The sequence below is a fragment of the Sus scrofa genome, chromosome 14, assembly GCF_000003025.6.
Source record: "Sus scrofa isolate TJ Tabasco breed Duroc chromosome 14, Sscrofa11.1, whole genome shotgun sequence".
Classification (NCBI taxonomy): Eukaryota; Metazoa; Chordata; class Mammalia; order Artiodactyla; family Suidae; genus Sus; species Sus scrofa.
Genome location: NC_010456.5, coordinates 30,496,627 through 30,519,947, shown reverse-complemented (window position 1 = coordinate 30,519,947; position 23,321 = coordinate 30,496,627). Strand labels below are relative to the sequence as shown.

Sequence of the window (23,321 nt, the reverse complement as noted above, 5' to 3'; positions counted from 1 at the left end):
CTCCAGAAGACACACAGTTTTGTTTTTAAATGCAAAAAAAAAAAAAAAAATTATTCTTCAGCTACAACAGAAAATTGAAGGAAAGAAGGAAACGAGAAGCATGTGTTGGAATTAAGTCCTGTTGAGAGCACCAGGTAAACACTCCACATTCAGTCCCCTAAGAACTGAGGACTTTTGGCTCATTGGCCTGAGCTGTCCTCACAGGGCAGTGGTGCCAAGGCATTAGAAACAGAACAATAAGAAATCTTACAGGACAGGCTCCATCTCCCCCAAAAAACTCACATCCCTATGGAGGGAACAAATACTAAATCATATTTGAAAATGTGAATAAGATGGGAAACTGAGGTTAAACAACTATTGAACTTGTGGACTTAACAGAGAAGGTGCCCTCTCTCTGGCCAGCTTGGTGAGATGTTCTGGTGGGAGGTAAAGATTGAAGGGTGAGAGGGCAGCTGTGCTGAGTGGGTGAAATGTTCAATAGGGTGCAGTGCCCATGGGCTAAGAACCAGGTCTGGTACAAGCCTGAGACCATGGGGACAGGGGTCAGGCACTCACAGCTCACAATGACTCAGGTCTGATGGGCCAGGGCAAAACCTGCCTCTGCAGAGAAAGCTGTGCCAACTCTGTGCTGGATGGCATCTGCCCTTGCTTTCCCCGGGCAGAGTGGGGAGATGTGGGCAGCAGCTCAGGCCCTCAATCCTCACGCAGGTAGGCTTCCTGCTCTGGTTCAGCGCTCTCGTGCCCTTCCTCTTGTGTTTTCTGTCGGAGTTCTTCCGTCTGCGCTTCTGCCAACTTGGTCTCCGCTTTCTGGGAAAGCTGGCGTACTTCTTGCACCTGTGATTTCACCAGCTGGATGTGACTCCTGGCCGTTATAGAGGCCTGGTCCGCTCCTGCCAGAAGATGGGCCAATTATGCTGAGTAGACACAAGGAAAGCCTGAGAGCTCTGGGGGGTGTCAACTGAGCCTTTCCTTGAGCCACTTTCCCTGCCCTCCTTGGCAGCCTTTTCTCCACCTCAGCATCCAGGTCTGCATGTTACTCTTTAATGTCAAAACCCCAGCTTCCTCCAGCTATCAGCACCTATAGTTATTAACAAATGCATTCCCACAATCATCTTAGCTACCCAGCTCTTGGTATAGACATTTATAAAGGTTTTTAAAAAAATTTTTAGGCCCAACCCACAACATACAGAAGTTCCCAGGCTAGGAGTCAAATTGGAACTAGAGCTGCCGGCCTATGCCAGTCACAAGCAATGCCAGATCCGAGCTGTGTTTGCAACCTACACCACGGCTCACAGCAATGCTGGATCCTTAACCCACTGAGCAAGGCCAGGGATCGAACCTGCATCCTCATGGATACTAGTCAGATTGGTTTTTTTTGTCTTTTTGCCTTTTCTAGGGCCGCTCCCGTGGCATGTGGAGGTTCCCAGGCTAGGGGTCTCATCGGAGCTGTAGCCCTGCCCTACGCCAGAGCCACAGCAACATGGGATCTGAGCCGCATCTGCGACCTAAACCACAGCTCACGGCAACGCTGGATCCTTAACCCACTGAGCAAGGCCAGGGATCGAACCTGCAACCTCATTGTTTCTAGTCAGATTCATTAACCACTGAGCCATGACGGGAACTCCACTAGTCAGATTCTTAACCTACTGAGCTAGAAGGGAACTCCCAGCAACTTTGTTTTTAAACAAAACTATCATTTTACCTGCTGCTAGTGTATTTCATCTATAGATGTGCATGTTTATTCATCTACAGAACATTTGGGTGGTTCTTTTCTTGCTTAATGCAGTAATAAGAACCTTTAGTACAATGTTGAAAGGTAGTGGAGAATAGCATGCATCCTTCTCTCATTTCTCTATGAACTAGGATTACTTAAACCTTCATCATGTTAGGAAAATTATCCTTAAGTTTCCACGGTGGCACAGCAAGTTAAGGGTCTGGCATTGTTTCTGCAGTGGTGTGGGTTCCATCCCTGGCCCAGTGCAGTGGGTTAAGGATCTGGCATTGCTGTGGCTGTTGCACAAGTCACAGCTGAGGTTTGGATTTGATCCCTGGACTGGGAACTTCCATATGCTGGAGTACAGCCAAAAAAAGAGAGAAAATTTTCTGTTTGTAATTGTACTTATATTTAAATAAAAAATGGGCACTACATTTTACTGAAGTCTTTTGGGACTTACATATATGATTCTCCTTTAATATACTGTGGATAATCTCAAGCAGTGAATTAAATGTTGATAGGTTTTTTAAAATGCTGAACTATCATTGTATTTTAAAGGTAAATGGCTATATTTGATTTATTATTTATAGTCATAAGTGATACTGAACTACATTGTTTTCGTGCTGGCCAAGTCCAGTTTGGGATCAGGCCTATGCTATCTTCATACAATTATAATAGTTGGGAGGCTTATCATCGTCTGGTATACTTTCTTGACACATGAAGTTTTTTGAATATTTGACAGAACTCTCCCATAAAACTGCCTAGGCTTTAGTGTCTACTTTGGGGACATAGAATCTGTGTGAATACTATTTCAACTTTCATAGTTATTGGTCTTACTTGGATTCTTCAATTCTTGAGCCAATTTGGGATTTACGTAAAGATCATAATATTCTCATGGAATTAAAAAAAACCTCCATATCTATAATAGCCCTTCCTGATGTTAATTTTGCTCTCTAAAAAATTACACTTGCCAAAGCCTTTTCTTTTCAGGGAACCAGGTTTTGACTTTTTTGACTATTTCTTTTTAATCTTATATCTTTTTATTTCTTTTATTCTACACTGTCTCAATTTATTTTGCTCTTTTTCTAACTTACTGGGTTAAAATTTTATTTTCAGTCTTGGAACAGTGACTATTACTTGTCATTCATGGCTACTCCTCTTTGTATTTATGATACATACCTTTAAATAAGGGGGTTAGTTTCTAATTAAGAGCTACTGTGTCTCCAACTCCCTGGGTCTGCTATATATTAGACTTGCCAAGACGGTTCTAAATATTTTTAATATTTTTTTTTTGGTCTTTTTAGGGCCACACCCGTGGCATATAGAGGTTCCCAGACCAAGAGTTGAATTGGAGGTGTAGCTGCAAGCCTGTGCTACAGCCATAGCAATGCAGGATCTCAGCCACGTCTGCGACCTACACCACAGTTCACAGCAACACCAGATCCTTAACCCACTAAGTGAGGCCAGGGATCGAACCCTCGTCCTCATGGATGCTAGTCGGGCTCATTAACCGCTGAGTCATGAGGGGAACTCCAATATTTTTAATTTTTAGTCTTTTCTAGGGCCACACCTGCAGCACATGGAGGTTTCCAGACTAGGGGTCTAGTGGGACCTGTAGCTGCCGGCTTACACAGGAACTCCCACAATATTTTTAATTAAAAAAAAAAAAAAAAGTTTCTGTTGTGGCGCAGTGGTTAATGAATCCGACAAGGAACCATGAGGCTGTTAGTTCAATCCCTGGCCTCGCTTAGTGGGTTAAGGATCCGGCGTTGCTGTGAGCTGTGGTGTAGGTCGCAGAGGCAGCTCAGATCTGTGTTGCTGTGGCTGTGGTGTAGGCCGGCAGCTACAGGTCGCACTAGACCCCTAGCCTGGGAACCTCCATATGCTGCGGGAGCAGCCCAAGAAATGGCAAAAAGACAAAAAAATAAAAATAAAAAATACAGTTGATTTACAATGTGCCAATTTCTGCTGTGACGATTTTGCAATTTTAGCAAAATGACTCAGTCATACATACATATATACATATATGTATACTGTTCTTCCTTTTATTTTCCATCACGATCTATCCCAGGAGATTGGATATAGTTCCCTTTATCACACAGTAAGATCTTATTGGCTATCCATTCTGAGTATAATAGTTTGCATCTATTAACACCAAACTCCCAGTCCATCCTTCTCCCTCACCCCCTCTCCACTGGTAAACCACAAGTCTGTTCTCTGTGTCTGTGAGTCCGTTTCTGTTCTGTAGATAGGTTCACTTGCTCCCTATTTTAGATTCTTGTAAGTGATATCATATGGTATTTGTCCTTCTCTTTCCAACTTAGTATGAGAATCTCTAGTTCCATCCATTTGCTGCAAATGGCATTATTTTTTTTTTTATAGCTGAGTAGTAGTCCACTGAATATATGTGTACATCTTCTTACTCCATTCATTTATCAAGGGACATTTAGGTTGTTTCCGTATCTTGGCTATTTGTGACTAGTACTGCTATGAACATAGGAATGCATGCATCTTTTTGAAGTACAGTTTTGCTCAGATATATGCATAGGAGTGGGACTGCTGGATCATATGGTAGTTTTCTATTTAGTTATCTGAGGTACCTCCATACTGTTTTCCCTAGTGGCTGTACCAATTTACATTCCCACCAATAGTGGAGGGGGGTTCCCTTTTCTCCATGCCCTCTCCAGCATTTATTTGTAGACTTATTAATGACAGCCATTCTTACCAGTGTGAGATGGTACCTCATTGTAGTTTGGATTTGTATTTCTCTAATAATTAGTGATGTTGAACATCTTTTGATGTGCCTACTTTTCATGTGCCAGCTACATGTCTTCTATGGAGAACTGTCTATTTAGGTCTTTTGCCCATTTTTGTGTTGTTTTTTGTTGTTGAGTTGTATGAGTTGTTTGTATATTTCGATATTAAGTCCTTGTCAGCTATATCATTTGCAACTGTTTTCTCTCCTAGTCTGCAGGATATCTTTTTTTTTTTTTATGGTTTCCTTTGCTGTGCAAAAGCTTAAAAGTTTGATTAGGTCCCATTTGATGATTTTTGTTTTTATTTTTATTACCTTGGGAGACTGACCTAAGAAAACATTTCTATGGTTTATGTCAGAGAATGTTTTGCCTATGTTCTCTTCTAGGAGTTTTATGGTTCATGTCTTTTGATTAAGCCTTTAAGCCATTTTGAGGTTTTTTTTTTTGTTGTTTGTCTTTTGTCTTTTTGTTGTTGTTGTTGCTATTTCTTGGGCTGCTCCCTCGGCATATGAAGGTTCCCAGGCTAGGGGTCCAATCGGAGCTGTAGCCACCGGCCTACGCCAGAGCCACAGCAACGCGGGATCCGAGCCGCGTCTGCAACCTACACCACAGCTCACGGCAACGCCGGATCCTTAACCCACTGAGCAAGGGCAGGGACCGAACCCGCAACCTCATGGTTCCTAGTCGGATTCGTTAACCACTGCGCCACGACGGGAACTCCTGAGTTTATTTTTGTGCATGGTGTGAGGGTGTGTTCGTTTCACTGATTTACATGCAGCTGTCCCGTCTTCCCAGCACCACTTGCTGAAGAGACTTTTCCCCATTTTATATTCTTGCCTCCTTTGTTGAAGATTAATCAACCATAGGTGTCTGGGTTTATTTCTGGGCTCTCCATTCTGTTCCATTGATCTGTATGTCTGTTTTTGTATGAATAACCACGCTGTTTTGATTACTATAGCTTTGTAACATTGTCTGAGGTCTGGGAGAGTTGTGCTTCCTGCTTGGTTTTTGTTCCTCAGGATAGCTTTAGCAATTCTGGATCTCTTATGGTCCCATAAACATTTTTTGGCTTTTTAGGGTTGCATCCGTGGCATACGGAGGTTCCCAGGCTAGTGGTTGAATCAGAACTATAGCCACCGACCTATGCCAGAGCCACAGCAACACAGGAGCTGAGCTGCATCTGTGACCTACACAACAGTTCATGTCAATGCTGGATCTTTAACCCACTGAGAGAGGCCAGGAATCAAACCTGTATCCTCATGGATGCTAATTGGGTTCATTAACTGCTGAGCCATGATGTGAACTCCCCATGTATATTTTTGGATTATCTGCTCTAGTTCTGAGAAATGTCATGGGTAATTGGATAGGGATTGCATTAAATCTGTAGATTGCTTTGGGCAGTATGGCCATTTTAACTGTATTAATTCTTCCAATCCAAGAGCATGAGATGCCTTACCATTTCTTTGAATCCTCTTTAATTTCCTTTATTATTGTTTTACAGCTCTCAGCATATATGTCTCTCATCTCCTTGGTCAGATTTATTCCTAGGTATTTTTTTGGGGGTGTGATTTTAAAAGGTACTTTTTTAAATATTCCTTTTCTAATATTTCATTGTTAGTGTACAGAAATGCAACATATTTCTGAATTTTAATCTTGCACTTTGATACTTTGATGAATTTGCTTATCAGATTGAGTAGTTTTTGTGTGGAGTCCTTAGGGTTTTCTATATATAGTATCATATCATCTGCATATGGTGATAAATTTTACTTCTTTTCTTCCAATTTATGTTCCTTTCCCTTCCCTTTCCTTCTTTTTTTCCTTTTTAGGGCTGCTCCCACAGCATATGGAGGTTCCCAGGCTAGGGGTGGAACTGGAGCTACAGCTGCTGGCCTACACCACAGCCACAGCAACACAGGATCCAAGCCACATGTGCAACCTACACCACAGCTCACGGCAATGCCAGATCCTTAAACCACTGAGCAAGGCCAGGGATCAAACCTGCAATTTCATGGTTCCTAGTCGGATTTGTTTCCACTGTGCCACGATGGGAACTCCTGGGTACCTTGTCTTTATTTTCATCTGATTGCTATGGCTAGGACTTCCAATGTTATGTTGAATAAAAGTGGTGAGTATAGGCATCCTTGTCATTCTAGATTTTGGTGGGAAGGCTTTCAGCTTTTCTCCACTGCGTATTATATTGTCCGTGAATTTGTCATAAATGGCTTTTATGATGTTGAGGTAAAGTCCCTTTATACCCAATTTGGTAAGATCTTTTAATTAATTAATTTAATCAATTAAAATTTTAAGGCTTCATCTGCATCATATGAAAGTTCCTAGGCCAGGAGTCCAATCAGAGCTGCAGCTGAGGCCTATGCCACAGCCATGGCAACACTGAATCCAAGCCACATCTACAATTTATACCATAGTTTGCAGCGATGTTGGATCCTCAATCCACTGAATGAGGCCAGGGATTGAACCCATATCTTCTCAGAGACTATGTTGGGTTCTTAACCGACTGAGTCTGGTAAGGGTTTTTATCACAAATGGACGTTGAATTTTGCCAAATGCTTTTTTCTGCATCTATTGAGATGATCATGTGGTTTTTGACATTTCTTTTGTTAATGTGGTGTGTAATTGATTGTTTTGCATATGTTGAACCATCCTTGTGAACTCAAGATGAATCTCACTTGGTTGTGGTATATGATCTTTTTTATATGCTGTTGGATTTGGCTTGCTAAAATTTTGATAATTTTTGCATCTATATTTATCAAAGATACTGGCCTATAATTTTCTTTTTCAGTATATCTTTGTCTGGTTTTGGTTTTAGGGTGATGGTGGCTTCATAAAATGTCTTTGGGAGTATTTCTTCTGCAATGTTTTGGAAGACTTTAAGAAGGATGGGTATAAGTTCTTTGTATGTTTAGTAGAATTTGCCTGTGAAGCCATCTGGTCCTGGACTTTTGTTTGTAAGGAGGTTTTGTTTTTGTTTTTGTTTTTTTCAATTTCATTTCTAGTGATTGGTCTGTTAATGATTCCGTTTTGGTGGGCTGTATGTTTCTATTTTTTATTTTTATTTTATTTTTTGCTTTTTAGGGTTGTACCCATGGCATATGGGGGTTCCCAGGCTAGGGATCTAATCAGAACTACAGCTGCCAGCCTAGTCTGCAACACCAGATCCGAGCTAAGTCTGCGACTTACACCATAGCTCACGGCAATGCTGGATCCTTAACCCACTGAGTGAGGCCAGGGATCAAACCCATAACCTCATGGATCCTAGTTAGATTCGTTTCCACTGCACCACAATGGGAACTCTGGGTGTATTTTTCTAGAAAGCTGTCCATTTCTTCTAGGTTGTCAAATTGTTGGCATATAATTGTTCATGGTATTCTTTTTTTTTTTAATCTCTGCAGTTATCAGTTGAGATTTCTTCTTTTTCATTTATTTTGTTTATTTGGATTCTCTCTCCCTTCTTGGTGAGTTTGGCCAGAGGTATGTCAATTTTGTTTACCCTTTCAAAGAACTTGCTCTTGATTTTATTGATTTTCTCTATTGTTTATTTGTTTTCCATTTTTGGCCGCCCTGGGGCATGTGGAACTCCTGGGTCAGGGATCAAATCCAAGGCACAGTTATGACTGAAGCTGCAGCTGTGGCAACGCTGGATCCACAGCCTGCCATGCCAGACAGGGGATGGAACCTGTGTCCCAGTGCTCCCAAGACACTGCTAACCCTGTTGTGCCACAGTGGGAGCTCCTCTCTATTGTTTTTTAATCTGTTTTATTTCCTCTCTGATGTTTATTATTTCCTTCCTTCTGCTGACTTAAGGTTTTGTTGGTTGTTCTAATTCTTTTAGGTGGTAGGTTAGGTTGTTGATTTGAGATTTTGTTTTTTAAAGGCAGGCCTGTATTGCTATGAACTTCCCTCTAAGAACTGCTTTTGCAGCATCCTTTAGATTTTTGTATGTTTATGTTTTCATTGTTTCAATGTGCTCTTTTTTTTTTGGTCCTTTTAGGGCCACAACTGTGACATATGGAAGTTCCCAGGCTAGGGGTCAAATCAGAGCTGTAGCTGCTGGCCTACACCACAGCCACAGCAAGGTGGGATCAGAGCCATGTCTGCTATCTACACCACAGCTCACAGCAATGCCAGAGCCTTAACCCACTGAGCAAGGCCAGGGATTGAACCCGCAACCTCATGGTTCCTAGTCGGATTCATTAACCACTGCACCACAACAGGAACTCCTGCCGCCTTTTTTTGGATAGCCTTTTTGTTAATGTTTCAGTTTATCTTTTAATAATTTTCAAACTTCCTATGCTTTTTTTTTTTTTTTTTTTGGTTTTTTTGTCCTTTTTAGGGCCACACCCATGGCATATGGAGGTTCCTAGGCTAGGGGGCAAATCAGAGCTGCAGCTGCCAGCCTACACCACAGCCACACAGGACCCCAGCTGCATCTGTGACCTACACTATACAGCTCATGACAACACTGGATCCTTAACCCACTGAGCAAGGCCAGGGATCAAACTCATGTCCTCATGGATGCTAGTCAGGTTTGCTAACTGCTGAGCCACAACGGGAACTCCATCCTATGCTTTGTTTTAAATGTGCCTCTGTAAACAATTTTAGCTAGAATTATTTTTTAATATAATCTAAAAATATCATTTAATAAATTTATTCTTATTGTGATTACTGATGTTTAAATGTGTTCCTCTATTTTGTCTTCTTTTGTCTTTTTAGAGCCATACCCACAGCATATGGAGGTTCCCAGGCTAGGGATCCAACTGGAGCTGTAGACACCCGCCTACACCACAGCAAAGCCAGATCCAAGCTGCGTCTGCGACCTACACAGCAGCTCATGGCAATGCCAGATCCTTAACCTACTGAGCGAGGCCAGGGGTGGAACCTGCAACCTCATGGTTCCTAGCTGGATTCGTTTCCACTGTGCCATGACGGTAACTCCTGTTCCTCTATTTTATTTTGCATTTTCTGATTAAGTTTTTATTTCTTAAACAGTTTCTGCTTTAATTTATCAAGTTTTCTTAGTCCCTTCCTCCCCCCTTTTTTTAACTTTTATTGAAGTATAGTTGACTTACAATGTTGTATGAATTTCTCCTGTACAGCAGTGATTCAGTTATACATATTTTTTCATATTATGTTCTATTATCTTTACCACAGATTACTGAATATAGTTCCCTGTGCTCTACAGTAGGACCTTGTTCATCCATCCTATATGTAACAGTTTGCCTCTGCTAATCCCAAACTCCCAATCCTTCCCCTGCCCCACCCCACCTCCCTCTCCCTCTTGGCAACCACAAATCTGTGCATCAGTTGTTTCACAGATAAGTTGATTTGTATCATATTTTATTTATTTTGCCTTTCTCTAAGGCTGCACTGTGGCAGATGGAGGTTCCCAGGCTCGCAGTCTAAGGGGAGCTGAAGCCACCGACCCACGCCAGAGCCCCAGCAATGCCAGATCCAAGCCGAGTCTTTGACCTACAACACAGCTCATGGCAACGCCGGATCCTTAACCCACTGAGCAAGGCAAAGGATCAAACCCGCAACCTCATGCTTTCTAGGTGGATTCCTGAACCATTGAGCCATGACAGGAACTCCTAATTTGTATCATATTTTAGATTCCACATATAAGTGATATCATAATGGTGTTTGTCCTTATATTTCCTACTTTGCTTAGTATCATGATCTCCAGGTCCATCCATATTGCTGCAAATGGCATTATTTCATTCTTTTTTTATGGCTGAGTAGTATTCATCATGTATATGTACCACATCTTCTTGATCCATTCATCTTTTGATGGACATTTAGGTTGTTTCCATGTCTTGGCTATTGTAAATAGAGCTGCTATGAACACAGAGGTGCATGTATCTTTTTGAATTATAGTTTGGATATATGCCCAGGAGTGGGACTGCTGACCCCCTAATTCTTTTTGAAGCAGTTAACAATATCTAATGTTAAGCCAGTGCCTCTCTTCTCAAATAAGAAAGTTTAGCGTGCTTTAACTTCTTCCCTCAAACTAATTTTTAAAAACTTAATACTCAGATTTTGACAGGTGTTACTAAATTTTGTTTTTTTGGGTATCTGTTATTTCTTTCTAATTTTTTTTTCAGTCTTTCCAGAAAGCACATGTAGTTGGTAAGCTTTGAACCTTTATCTGAAAATAACTTTAATTTTCCCATTTTAATGATATTCGGATGGACATAAAATTCTAGTTTATTGATTTGTCACCTTGCATCCAGGGTTGTGGATAAGGTGGTTAATGTTTAATCATACTTCCACTGTAGCTAACTCTGTTTTTTTTCTTAGTTTTTAAGATTTTTCTATGTATATTTTACATTCTGAATCTACTTTGCCACATAATATAGTCATATCTTAAATTCTGTTCAGAAAGTTTGTAAACCCTTTCAGTCAGTTCTGGGAAAACATCTGTTTTTTCAGATAATACTTACACTTTATTCTCCCTCTTTTTTCCTGCTAGATCTAACCTGCCCAGTGAGTGGTGAAGGCTGACTGGGGATGTTTCTGCTGTAGTACTCTCAGCAAATCTTGTTCATTATTGCACTTGGAAACCCTGCTCCCACCTTTGGTGTGCCACTACCATAATGCTTTTATACTTCTATTATTCTGGTCTTCATTTTAATCCTGTTTTCAGAATCTCTGATTCTGTGGGCCTTTGTTAAAATTACTTGTTTTCACTTAAAATCTATTGTATCTTATAAGATTTCAGAAAACAACGTTTTAACAAACCACATGCTAAGTAAGAATTTCTGTGGTGACATAGTTTGGGACCAATCAGGTGAGATGTCAAATGAGGGTTTCCTTCAAAATACATTTAATTAGAAAATCATTTAACTCAAGCCCACTGGATGGATAACGATGGTTAGAAAACATCTTGGTGAGTGAAAAACTGCATTTTCTATACTGAGACACCAAGGCAGAGAGGATGAAGCCCTAGCTACCAGGAGCAAGGGCTTCAGGACTTCATCTACTTTGCTGGATCCTGGTTTGGCTGGTGCACTCAGCATACTGGGCAAATTACTTAATCCCTCTGTTAGTTTAACGTGGGAATGATAGTAACTCCTACTATGGGGACTGAATTAAGAATATCTATAAAATGTTTACCACAAAACTTGAAATATAGATACTAGTTATTCATAAATAATCTGGGTTATTAAAAAATAAAAAATGCTTAAAAACTATTTGGAAGGAATAAAAATTTGTGTTATAACATTTTCTAGATATTGACTACCTAGCTTCTACTGGTCTGGTCTACAGGGCCATTAATTTTTCCTTTGTCCAAATGAAATATTGGTTAGTAGACTGGCAATGGGAACATTTGTTCACAAAGTTAGAGGCATGATATCCCTCACTTTACAGCTAGATGAAAACTCAAACAGTACCTTCAGAGTAAAAACTTTAACCTACCAGTTTGGTATGCAGCTTCTGCTGCCATCTCTGAAAGGCTAACTGCAGTCATCCAGGTGGTTTCCAACTTCAAGTATTCTTGCTGTTTTGAAGTCATCTATAAATTAACCACAAGTGCTTCAGACAACATGACTCTTCATTATGTCATCAAGCACATTTAAATGGACTCAATTTAATCATGGATTGAGAGAACAGTTACTGGTAAGACACCTTCATTCAATACCTTAGATATCACGATGAGGTAGGAGCTGTGAATGAAACATTGATATTGATATTGCCTGCCATACCAGTAAACTACAGCCATCAAATCATCACATTATAGCCTCTCTGAGAACAGAAACAGAATGCCCACCACTGCAGCCATCCCCAAAACAGTACAGCCTGAGGAGACTCAGGAGAAAACACAGGATACTGGCTGGCCCCAGACAGCTGAGGTACATATTCAAAGGAATGATTTCAATGAGCCTAGATTTTGCATCTTCCCATACATAGAAAAGTGCTAATTTCATTAACTGGAGGTGTCTGGTTTTAACTATAACCTGGCTTTTGACTACCTGGCCTTTGTTGCAAAAACTCCTATGTATCCTGGCTCCCCCACTGCCTCTTTGGAGAAGTCTCTCAGAGTGATCTGAGTCCTGTCTCCTGGGCTATAGTCCTCAGAAAGTCTGCTGAATAAAACATAACCTTAACTCCAGGTTGTGCAATTTTTTTTTTCCAGTTGACAGAACACTAACACAGAAATGAAAGTAACTTTGTGTTTACCTCAACTCTGGCTCCTATGATCACCTGCCATACTTCATCTTCCTCCTGTGAATTCATTTTCCCAAGTAAACTTGTATATTGTCGGTACAGAGAAATTAAGGTATAAACAGCCTACAAATATAAAAAAAATGGGTAAAGTGAAGCATATTAGGGTTAGTCAGACTTAAACCTTAAGGTGATGAAGTGCCACTGAAGCCACTGACTCTTCAGTCCTTCTGCCTCACTGCAACTGCACTACTGTGTGAGGCAGAGGCATTATCCTGGGATATCAGTATCTCCACTTGTCAACTTTTGTGTTTTTAAAAGCTTGTTGGCATTTCAGACATAGAGAAAAAAACTCAGAAGGCTGAGAAAAAAGTGGCTGGAAAATGAAAGTAAATACACATATAAGTGACTGATTTTATTCTGTATTAACTCCCATCAGTGGTTTTCAAAATCTTCCCACAAAAGCCTTTGGTGCTGCTGGTGGTAGACTTTTGGACTCATTTACCCCTAAATGAACCAGATCAGCATAATCCCCCTGTCTTATAAGATTTTTCTTTTAAAAAGGGTTCTGGAGTTCCCATCGTGGCTCAGTGGAAACGAATCTGACTAGGAACCATAAGGTTGCAGGTTTGATCCCTGGCCTTGCTCGGTGGGTTAAGGATCCGGCGTCGCCATGAGCTGTGGTGTAGGTCACAGACACAGCTCTGATCTGGTGTGGCTGTGGCTGTGGCGTTGGCTGGCAGCTGTAGCTCCAACTGGACCCCATAGCCTGGGAACCTCCATGTGCTGTGGGCGCGGCCCTAAAAAAAGCAAAAAAAAATAAAAAGGGTTCCTGAAAAACAGTCTAAAAAGCAGTGATTTAGATCAGGGCTCTGCCAATTTTTGGTAAAGGGCCAGAGAGTGACTCCTCAATCTGCTGCAACTATTCAATTCACAAAAGCAGTCATAGACACTACACAATCACGTGAGCCTTACTATGATTCCATCAAACGACAAACACAGGCATCAGACTGGATCTGGTCTGTGAGCCATAATTTGCTAACCATTGATTTAGATGATTGAGACTTAACAAGAGGACACTTACCTTAGTATATTCAGTGATTGCTTCAATCAATGCATATGTGGTCTGAGAGAGAAAGGTAGAGGTGCTATCTGTTACCAAAGACACAGCCCTCCTCATTAATGCATCATTACTAAGAGAATGAGGCTCCGATTTCTGAAAGACACAAACATTTTTACTCAGCTTCTAACCTAAAGCTCAAGCTGAGATCATAGACAGCCAAGTGAAAAACATAATTCTCATGCTATAAATACACTATACTGCTTCAGTGTTAAGTTTTATTTTCTCTATATAAGACAATGTATGAAAATAATTCTACAGTATGCTTTCTACCTACTTTTATTCTTTATTCTCTGTTCTGAAAAGCAAAGCATTTCTTTATATAAAAGGCTAGTACTTATAGCCAACAAATTTCATGAAGTTATGATTCATTCATTACCACAGTACTAGGTGCTTGGGATCTAAAGATAAATAAGATATTCTCTGCCTTCAAAGATTTCAGGTGGGGGAGAGGGGATTAGTGACCTGGAAATTAATGCAATCAAGTACGGTAGGAGCTGTGGCAGAAGTTTGTAGAGGCACACATATGGGAACAGTCACTTCTATGTTGAATAACTTACGAAAGACTAAGAAAATAAATGGTGGGGAGGGCAATTCTGCAGAATGAGCAGTACAATTTTGGGGGGAGGGAGGAGATGCTTCCCTCTGACCTCAGCTATTATGTTAAAAAAAAAAAAAAAAAAAGCCAGTACAAGCACCTCAGAAGTTAAAACAATGTGGCTACTTGAATAAATATTGGCAACTGTGATGACAAGTCATCCCTAACTCTGCCTTTTTCTTTCTCAGCAGAGGATTTATTGTATCAGAACTAACAAGCCAGACACCTATGGTCAATTAATCTTTGACAAAGGAGGCAAGAATATAAAATGGGAAAGACAGTCTCTTCAGCAGTTGGTGCTGGGGAAACTGGACAGCTGCATGTCAATCAATGAAACTAGAACACACTCTCAAACCACGCACAAAAAATAAACTCAAAAACGGAGTTCCTGTTGTGGCACAGTGGCAATGAATCCGACTAGGAACCATGAGGTTGCAGGTTTGATCCCTGGCCTCCCTCAGTGGGTTAAGGATCCAGGGTTGCCATGAGCTTTGGTGTAGGTCACTCGAATCTGGCGTTGCTGTGGCATAGGCTGGCAGCAACAGCTCCGATTAGACCCTTAGACTGGGAAACTCCATATACTGTGGATGTAGCCCTAAAAAAGATAAAAAAAGACAACCTCCCCCCCAAAAAATCCCAAAAAACACTCAAAATGGCTTAGAGACTTAAATATAAACACCATAAAACTCCTAGAAGAGAATGTAGGCAAAACATTCTCTGATGTCAACCATACAAATGTTTTCTTAAATCAGTCTCCCAAAGCAATAGAAATAAAAACAGAAATAAACCAATGGGAACTGATCAAACTTACAAGCTTTTGCAAAGCAGAGGAAACCATAAAAAAAAAGACAACCTACAGAATGAGAGAAAATAGTTTCAAATGATGGTACTGACAAGGGCTTAATCTCCAAAATATACAGACTTCAACAGAAAAACAAACAAACCCAGCTGAAAATTTGGTAAAAGACCTGAACAGACACTTTGCTCCAAAGAAGACAGAGATGGCATGGCCAAAAAGCACATGAAAAAATGCTCAACATCACTAATTATTAGAGAAATGCAAATCAAAACTACAATGAGGTACCACTTCACACTGGTCAGAATGGCCATCATTAGCAAATATAAAATAACAAATGCTGGAGAGGATGTGGAAAAAAGGGGACCCTCCTACACTGTTAGTAGGAATGTAAATTGGTTCTACCACTATGGAAAACAGCATGGAGGTACCTCAGAAAACTAAATATAGAACTGCCATATGATTCAACAATCCCACTCCTGGGCATATATCAAGACAAAACTTTCATTGAAAAAGATACATACACCCCTATATTTACTGCTATTCACAATAGCCAAGACATGGAAACAACCTAAATGTCCACCAACAGACGAATGAATTAAGAAGATGTGGTATATATACACAATGGAATACTACTCAGCCATAAAAAAGAACAAAACAATGTCATTTGCAGCAACATGGATGGAAATAGAGATTCTTATACTAAGTGAAGTCAGAAATAGATAAATACCATATGACATCACTTATTTCTGGAATCTAATAAATGGCACAAATGAACCTATCTACAGAAAAAAACCCACGGACATGGAGAACAGACTTGTGGTTGCTGAGGGGGAGGGAGTGGGATGGACTGGGAATTTGGGGTTAGTAGACGCAAACTATTGCATTTGGAGTAGATAAGCAGTGAGATCCTGCTGTACAGCACAGGGAACTATATCTAATCACTTGTGATGGAACATGATGGAGGCTAATCTGAGAAAAAGAATGTGAGACTGGGTCACTTTGCTGTACAGCAGAAACTGACAGAACATTGTAAATAAACTATGTTAAAAAATGAAAAAAGAGGAGTTCCCATCATGGCTCAGTGGTTAATGAATCCGACTAGGAACCATGAGGTTGCCGGTTCAATCCCTGGCCTTGTTCAGTGGGTTAAGGATCTGGCGTTGCCGTGAACTGTGGTATAGTTGCAGACACGGCTCGGATCCCATGTTGCTGTGGCTCTGGAGTAGGCCAGTGGCTACAGCTCTGGTTAGACCCCTGGCCTGGGAACCTCCATATGCCGTGGGTTTAAAAAAAAAAAAAAAAAAAGGAAAAAGAAAGAACAATCTCTTTATCATTTGTCTTGTTTTTGCTATTTAGAATATATACACTGCATCACTGCCTTCCGAAAGCAGCAGCCAAGAAATATCTTCAATACATGAACAAATCACAAATTTTAATTATCACATTTACATTTCATTCAAAGAATTATTTATCCATTATGTACCTTGCATTGAGGGGCTAGAAAGAATGACATCATCTCTGTTTATGAGAAGCTAATTCTGACATATTCTGATAATTGATATCTTCATAATGCCCTCCACTTAACAATGTATTTTTGACTTGTTCCCCACAACATTCCAGGTATTACCACTTTTTTAAAGGTGAGGAAATGGAAGCTCAGAATAGTTATGTATCCTCTCCCAAAAGTCACACACCTAGACCTCAAACCAAATCTTCTCACTCCAAAGTTTTCATTATGCTCTGCTAACTCAGGGGAGTCAAAAAGGATTATTATCAAATGTACAACATAAGCAGCCAGAAAGGGAGATGATTGTTGGCCAGTAACTAGGAAATGCTTTAAAAAGAGGTGGGATTTGGGTCTGAAGATAACTAGGATTACAACGGACAGGCCTCCTGGACTAGAAGAAACAATGAGGGAGTTCCCATTGTGGCTCAGCAGTAAGAAACCCAACGAGCATACATGAGGATGCAGATTCGATCCCTGGCCTCGCTCAGTGGGTTAAGGATCTGGTCTTGCCATGAACTATAGGATCACCAATGCAGCTCAGATCCCTTGTCGACGTAGCGTGGTGTAGCCTGGCAGTTGCAGCTCTGATTTGACCCCTAGCTGGGAACTTCCATATGCCATGGGTACGGCCCTAAATGTTGCATGCAGGGGTTGTTCAGGAATCTGGCCTGGCTGGAGTGGATGCAAAAGGGGGGTGAGACTGGTTAGGGCACTGGAGTGCAGGAGAGAGTTTGTTGTATTTTAGTTCTGTAAAACATAATGGAGAGCCATGCAGGTTCTGAAGAACAGAAGTGGCACTGATGCTCCTGCAGGAGAATGACTAGAGGCTCCTGTCAACTACAGGCTCCTGGCATGTGGCATAGAACTGAGGTTATTAGGGTTTAAGAACAGTATATGAGCTAGAAGGGACAAACACAGAAAAACCTTTTGGAGGAGTGAAAAAAAAAGGCTTTCCTAAGTATGACTGAAAATAGCTCGATGTTCAAGTTAAGGGTTTTAGGGTTAAAGATTCATCAGTACACAAAGATGAGGGCTGAAGCAAGCACAAAAAGGGAAGGGCCCATGACTGAACCTTAGAAGATACTGAAAATACTTGTGATAAATGGAATTGATCTTTTTTTTTTTTTTTAAATGGCTGCACCTGCAGCATATGGAAGTTCAGATTAAGGACTCAATCTGAGCCACATCTGTGACCTACGCTATAGCTATAGCAATGCCGGATCCTTTAACAAACCGTGTCTGGTCAGGGATCAAACCTGAGCCTCTGCAGTTGGATTCTGTCCCTACAGTTGCACCACATCAGAAGCCCCCAATAAATGGAATTAATCTTGTTGTGATAAGCACACATTCAAGTGTCAGAAATATTTCGCCAAATGGGGGTTTGCTGATTTCCTATTTAGCTCTTCCTGATAAAGCATATTACTAATGATTTTTTTTTTAAGAAGGTACCATTTTCATATAAGCTGTCTAGCTGACTGATCTACCTAGATGTCTACTGGATATCTCAGACTGGCATTTCCAAAACTGAACTCTTGATTTCCTCCTCCCCAAATCTACTCCTCTCCATCTGGATATGTGGCAACACCATTCTTTCGTTGTTTAGGCCTTTTAAAAGCTCTGGAATCTAACTTACATTAAGTATATAACCTAATTTATGTACATCTAACCCATCAGCAACTCCTGACCACTTTCAGCCCACTTCCAAGCCTACGACCTCTTCATGTCTGGACTCCTTGGTTTTTTTTAAGTTTCACATAGCAACCTTTAAAAACTTATGTCAGGGAGTTCCCGCTGTGGTGCAGTGGTTAACGAATCCAACTAGGAACCATAAGGAGCCTAGCCTGGGAACCTCCATATGCCGCGGGAGCAGCCCCAGAAAAGCCAAAAAAAACCCCATAAATAAATAAATAAAACCTTATGTCAGGAGTTCCCATCGTGACTCAGTGGTTAAAAAACCAACTAGCATCCATGAAGACGAGGGTTCGATCCCTGGCCTTGCCTTCCTCAGGGTTAAGGACCTGGTGTTGCTGTGAGCTGTGGTGTAGGTCGAAGATATGGCTCAGATCCTGCATTGCTGTGGCTCTGATTCAGGCTATAGCTTTGATTTAGCCCCTAGCCTGGGAACCTCCATATGCTGCTGGTGTGGCCCAAGAAGACAAAACAAACAAACAAACAAACAAACCTATGTCAGATCATAATAACCCTTTGTTTTGATTTTTAGGGCTGCACCTGAAGCAAATACAAGTTTCCAGGTTAGGGGTCGAAAGTGGAGCTACAGCTGCCAGCCTACACCACAGCCACAGCAATGCTAGATCTGAGCTGTGCCTACAACTTACACCACAGCTCATGGCAACACCGAATCCCTGATCCACTGTGTGAGGCAAAGCAGCATCCTCATGGATATTAGTCAGGTCAGTTACCACTGAACCACAACAGGGACTCCCAGAACATAATTTCATGTTAAAATCCTCTGTGGATTCTTTTCCATGATAAAATCCAAAGCTTTACAATGGCCCACAAAGTATAAAAATCAAAGTACATTTTGGTCTTCAGGTAACTCTCTGGCCTCATCTATTACTGTTTCTCTCTCATTCCACTTTCTCCTTTTCCTTGTCTCCAAAATGTTAAGCTTTATGAAAGCAGAAACTTTGATGTGCTCTTACGGTCTCAATGCAGGGCACGTAAAACTTGCCCAATAGGAGTTCCCTGGTGGCCTAGTAGTTTAGGATTCAAGGTTGCACTGATGTGGCTCAGGTTCAGTCTCTGGCCCAGGAACTTCCACATGCCTCACAAGGCCAAAAAAAAAAAAAAAAAAGGTGCCCAATAAATTTTTGTTGAAAGACTATTTTGCTGATACTGTCATATGCTCTTTCCTTTCTTCCCTCTTTATAAAATTTGGTGAACTTGACATATTGTTCCTACCAAATGAAACTATCAAAATGAAAATATTAATATAACATTAGCTCAACTCTAAAAGATGATGCTGGTATAGAAGAAAGTATATGATCACATGGGGATGTATGGGATGCATGGGTAAAACCATGAGAGCTAGTTAGATGTTTCAGTGCCCACTTGAGACTTCAAGAAGACACAATACACTAAAACAAGAAACACTGAGTGACAAGACAGTTTACCTGTGCAATAGGAACTGCACAAAGGGTTACCCCAAGTCCAACCACCACAGTTTTGTGCCATGGTCTTATCAGTTCTGAGAAACAGCGCTTCTTAAGGTTAGCCACGACTGGAACACATTGTCTGTACCTAGAAACAGAAGTCAAATTTAATAAGGCACAACCACCGATCTGTTTTGTTTTTGTTTTGTTTTTTTTTAAATGGCCACATCTGTGGCATATGTAAGTTTCTGGGCCAAGGATTGAACTCGTGCCTCCGCAGCAACCTGAGCTGCAGCAGTCGGATTCTTAACCCACCGTGCCATGGCAGGAGCCCGCACAACCACCAATCTGTAAAAATCTTTTCAATTTATCTGCAGGGGTTGGAAACTCAAACTCGGGCCACGGTGGAACTTAAATGACGATGTAGGATGGCCTTCCGTGGGAAGGGGAGGGTGGTGGACAGGAAAGGCCCGGACTCGCAGAAATCAGCAACCGCTACTTGGCTCCTGAGAACCATGACCGTGCGGGAATGCGGGCTGAAAGATTTCAGAGTTTAAGAGGTACCAGGTGTGAACGTTTAAAAGGTGTCTCAAAGCTTTTAAAAATCTCATACTAAAATGCTTTCTACAGGGAAGATTAAGTCTGGTCCTCTACCCTAGGCTGCAAGGTGTCTCATGCTCCCTGAGACACAACACCTGGAGCTCGCAGGCACTGAGAGAGGAGCCTAGAGGCCGTAGGGAACAGGACTCGCAGGGAGACTCTGTTCCTGGGGTTCCTCTGCCCTCAGGGAAAACTTCCTCCAGGTCTGCCGCCTGCCCGGGGCTCTCCCTCTACTCTCCCCATTGACTTCGATGCGCCAACGGGAGTCACTTCGCGGGCAAACCTTGAGCCCCCTAAAAGAAAGCCCAAGGTTGGGGAAATTCGCTTTCAGTAGGTGGAATGACGAAAAAGCCGCCGGGAAGAGAGGAAGCCCGGGCCTAGCCCAGCAAGCGGGAGACCTCCGGACCCGGGCAGAGGCGGGACGTCTTCGGCCGAGAGAGGCGGGACGCCGTGACCCGCTCGGCCGAAAAGGAAACTGCTCGCCCGTAGGGCCGGGGCTGCGGTCGGTCACGGCGCTCTCAGCATCAACTCTCTTGGTTCGACCCTGACCTCCTATACAACCGTAGCGGTACCTGAAGAAGAAAGCTACGTTCCGCGACAGCCAACTCCGCAGAGCCGCCATCCCGCGGAAGGCGGACGCCGGACGCACACGTCGGAAGTGACGCCACCTCGTGAGCCGGGGGCGGGGCGCGGGCGCTACTTGGGTGGGCCTGGGCCCATGGTCACGCCCCCACCCCGTGACGCAGTCGGGATTGGACAGACGGGGAGGAAAGGGCGGGGCTGAGGGTAACGGCTGTAACGGCCTCGCAGAACACCCAACCGCCCGAGCTTCCGCTTCTGGCTGGGCGGACTCTGGGCCTGAGGGCACGGAGCAGACGGAGCGAAGTCGGCTGTCCTGAGGGGTGGTTGAATCGGGGCCCGGGGCTTCTCCTCGAGAGGCAGCCCCGGCCCGGCCGTGAGGCGGAGGATTCTCTCGTTAGTCAGCCTTGCGGGTCCGGCAGGACAGAGGCCACAGAACGAGCAGCTCCGGGACGGCGGGGGTGGGGGTGGGGGGGAAGGGTGGCGTAGGCGACTGGGGGCGGGAGGGGCGGGGAGCTGGGATGCGGCGCTGTCACTTCAGCACCAGGAAGTAGGTGGTCCAACCGGCCAGTAGCAGCGCCCCGATGAGCACGGTGTAGCTGAGGAGCACGAAGGCCAGCAGCTCTCGCAGCAGCTGCAGCACGTGGATGGTGGACGAGGCCGGCATCGCCCTGCGCGGGAGGCCCGAGGACCTGCGGGCAGGGGCACCCGGGAGACCCTGAGCACGCAAAGAGGATGGTTCCCTCCCTTGCCCACCCTCTGCTGGACACTGAACAAGCGCTGCTGAGCCAGGCACTGTTTAGGCACTGAGGATACAGGGGGCTAGACTAGGTCCCGGCCCTCTAAAGAGTAAACACTTTTCTTAAGGTGAAGAAAACCCAAAGTGCTGATTTTCTTCATAGCAATCACTGGACACTGTATTTACACTACAGAATTCTTTTAAACTGAAAGTTCCCCTCATTCTTCTGCTCCCGACCTGGACCTGGGCTTAGAGGAGAGAAGCCTGGTTGTTACCAGCCCCCCCCCACCCCCCGCCGCCGCTGCACTGGTCTTCATCCTCAGCCTTCTCTTCCCATCCACCTCCTGCATTTTTAATGTTGTGAGTGCTGCTAATGGGCTGGTGGAATAAAGCTTGCTTTTGCCATCACTCAAGCTGCACCCCTGGCTGTCGGCACTGCTTGGGAGGGGAAGAAAAGAAAGCAGCCCCCCCTGCAATACCTCTAGCCCCAAGGCTTATTAGTACACACGAGTCTGAGGATCCCTGCTTTGTGGCCAGGCATGCTTGCCCTTCTGGCCAGCCAGGATCAGAGTGCCAAGAGGTGGGTATCAATTGGATTCTGGGCTCATCTCCTTCCCCATCGGGCTCTTGTGCACCTGCTCCAGCCCCATCTCTTCCACCACAGATGGAATCAGATGGTAACAATCACAAACCAGTTCTTTACCTCCACTGCTGCCCTGCCCAGCTCCCCTCAATGCCAGCCACCAGCATCCCCCTCTCCCCATTTCACTCACTCAACAAAGTTTGAACGGCTCCTCCACCAGGGCAGCTCCACGGTCCCTCTCTGGTCTGGTGTCTGAAGGTAGGCTTGTGTGCACTTTCCAGTGATGTCAGTAGAGCTGAGGGATTTTCAGGCAGCAGCTGCTCTCACCAACTAGGTGTGGTCTAGAGACCAATCACAATCTCCACGTGGTCCCTGAGCTATCAGGGAGCTGCGCACAGGCGATCCCAGGCCAGTTCGGAAGCTGGCAACTCTGCACACCCTCTGCCTGTGTCACCATCACGGTCCCCAGAGCTCTGAGGTTCCCCAAAAAGCTCCGGACTTAGATGGGCTGAGCAAGGGGCACACTAGGGGGCATTTCACGCCTCTCTTGTCTTTTTTCCTAAACACTGCAGATGGGACATAGTCCAAATGCTTTTCTTACTCCCGCTAAAAGAAGTCCCATCCTAGAGTCTCAGACAAGAACCACGGTACATAAAACATTCACTTAAGATTGCCCAACTAAAGCAAAAGCTGTTGTCTTAAAAAACATGCAAGTTCGAGCATTCCTGTGTGTGTGTGAGACAGAGCAAGAGAAGAAAAGCACTTGAGTGCTTCTACTAAGAGTTGAGCGGTTTAGAGACTCATTACACAGTCGCCTTCCCAATGTGCCCACTTGCAATTTTCAACTTAAATGCAACGCAAAAGCCAATCAGTATTTGAGCCAGTAAAGAACAGACCCTTTCCCAGAAGTAACAGTGAAGGGAAAAGACAGTGCAAACTTTATGCTGCTTATGTTTTTTTGTAGTAGTTTATAGTTAGACTATGTTTTGACCTTAAAACAAACAAACAAACAAAAAAAAAAAACAGGCAGTG

The 23,321-nt window shown here is 43.1% G+C and overlaps 1 protein-coding gene across 1 annotated transcript; it reads right to left on the bottom strand.

Annotated features, from left to right (window-relative positions):
• On the bottom strand, positions 102-21,063 carry DIABLO (diablo, IAP-binding mitochondrial protein). Its single transcript, NM_001190216.1, is given in 6 exon segments — positions 102-890; positions 11,905-12,001; positions 12,667-12,777; positions 13,736-13,867; positions 19,810-19,936; positions 20,961-21,063. Coding segments are annotated over 6 exon segments (714 nt in total). The 5' UTR covers positions 21,011-21,063; the 3' UTR covers positions 102-693.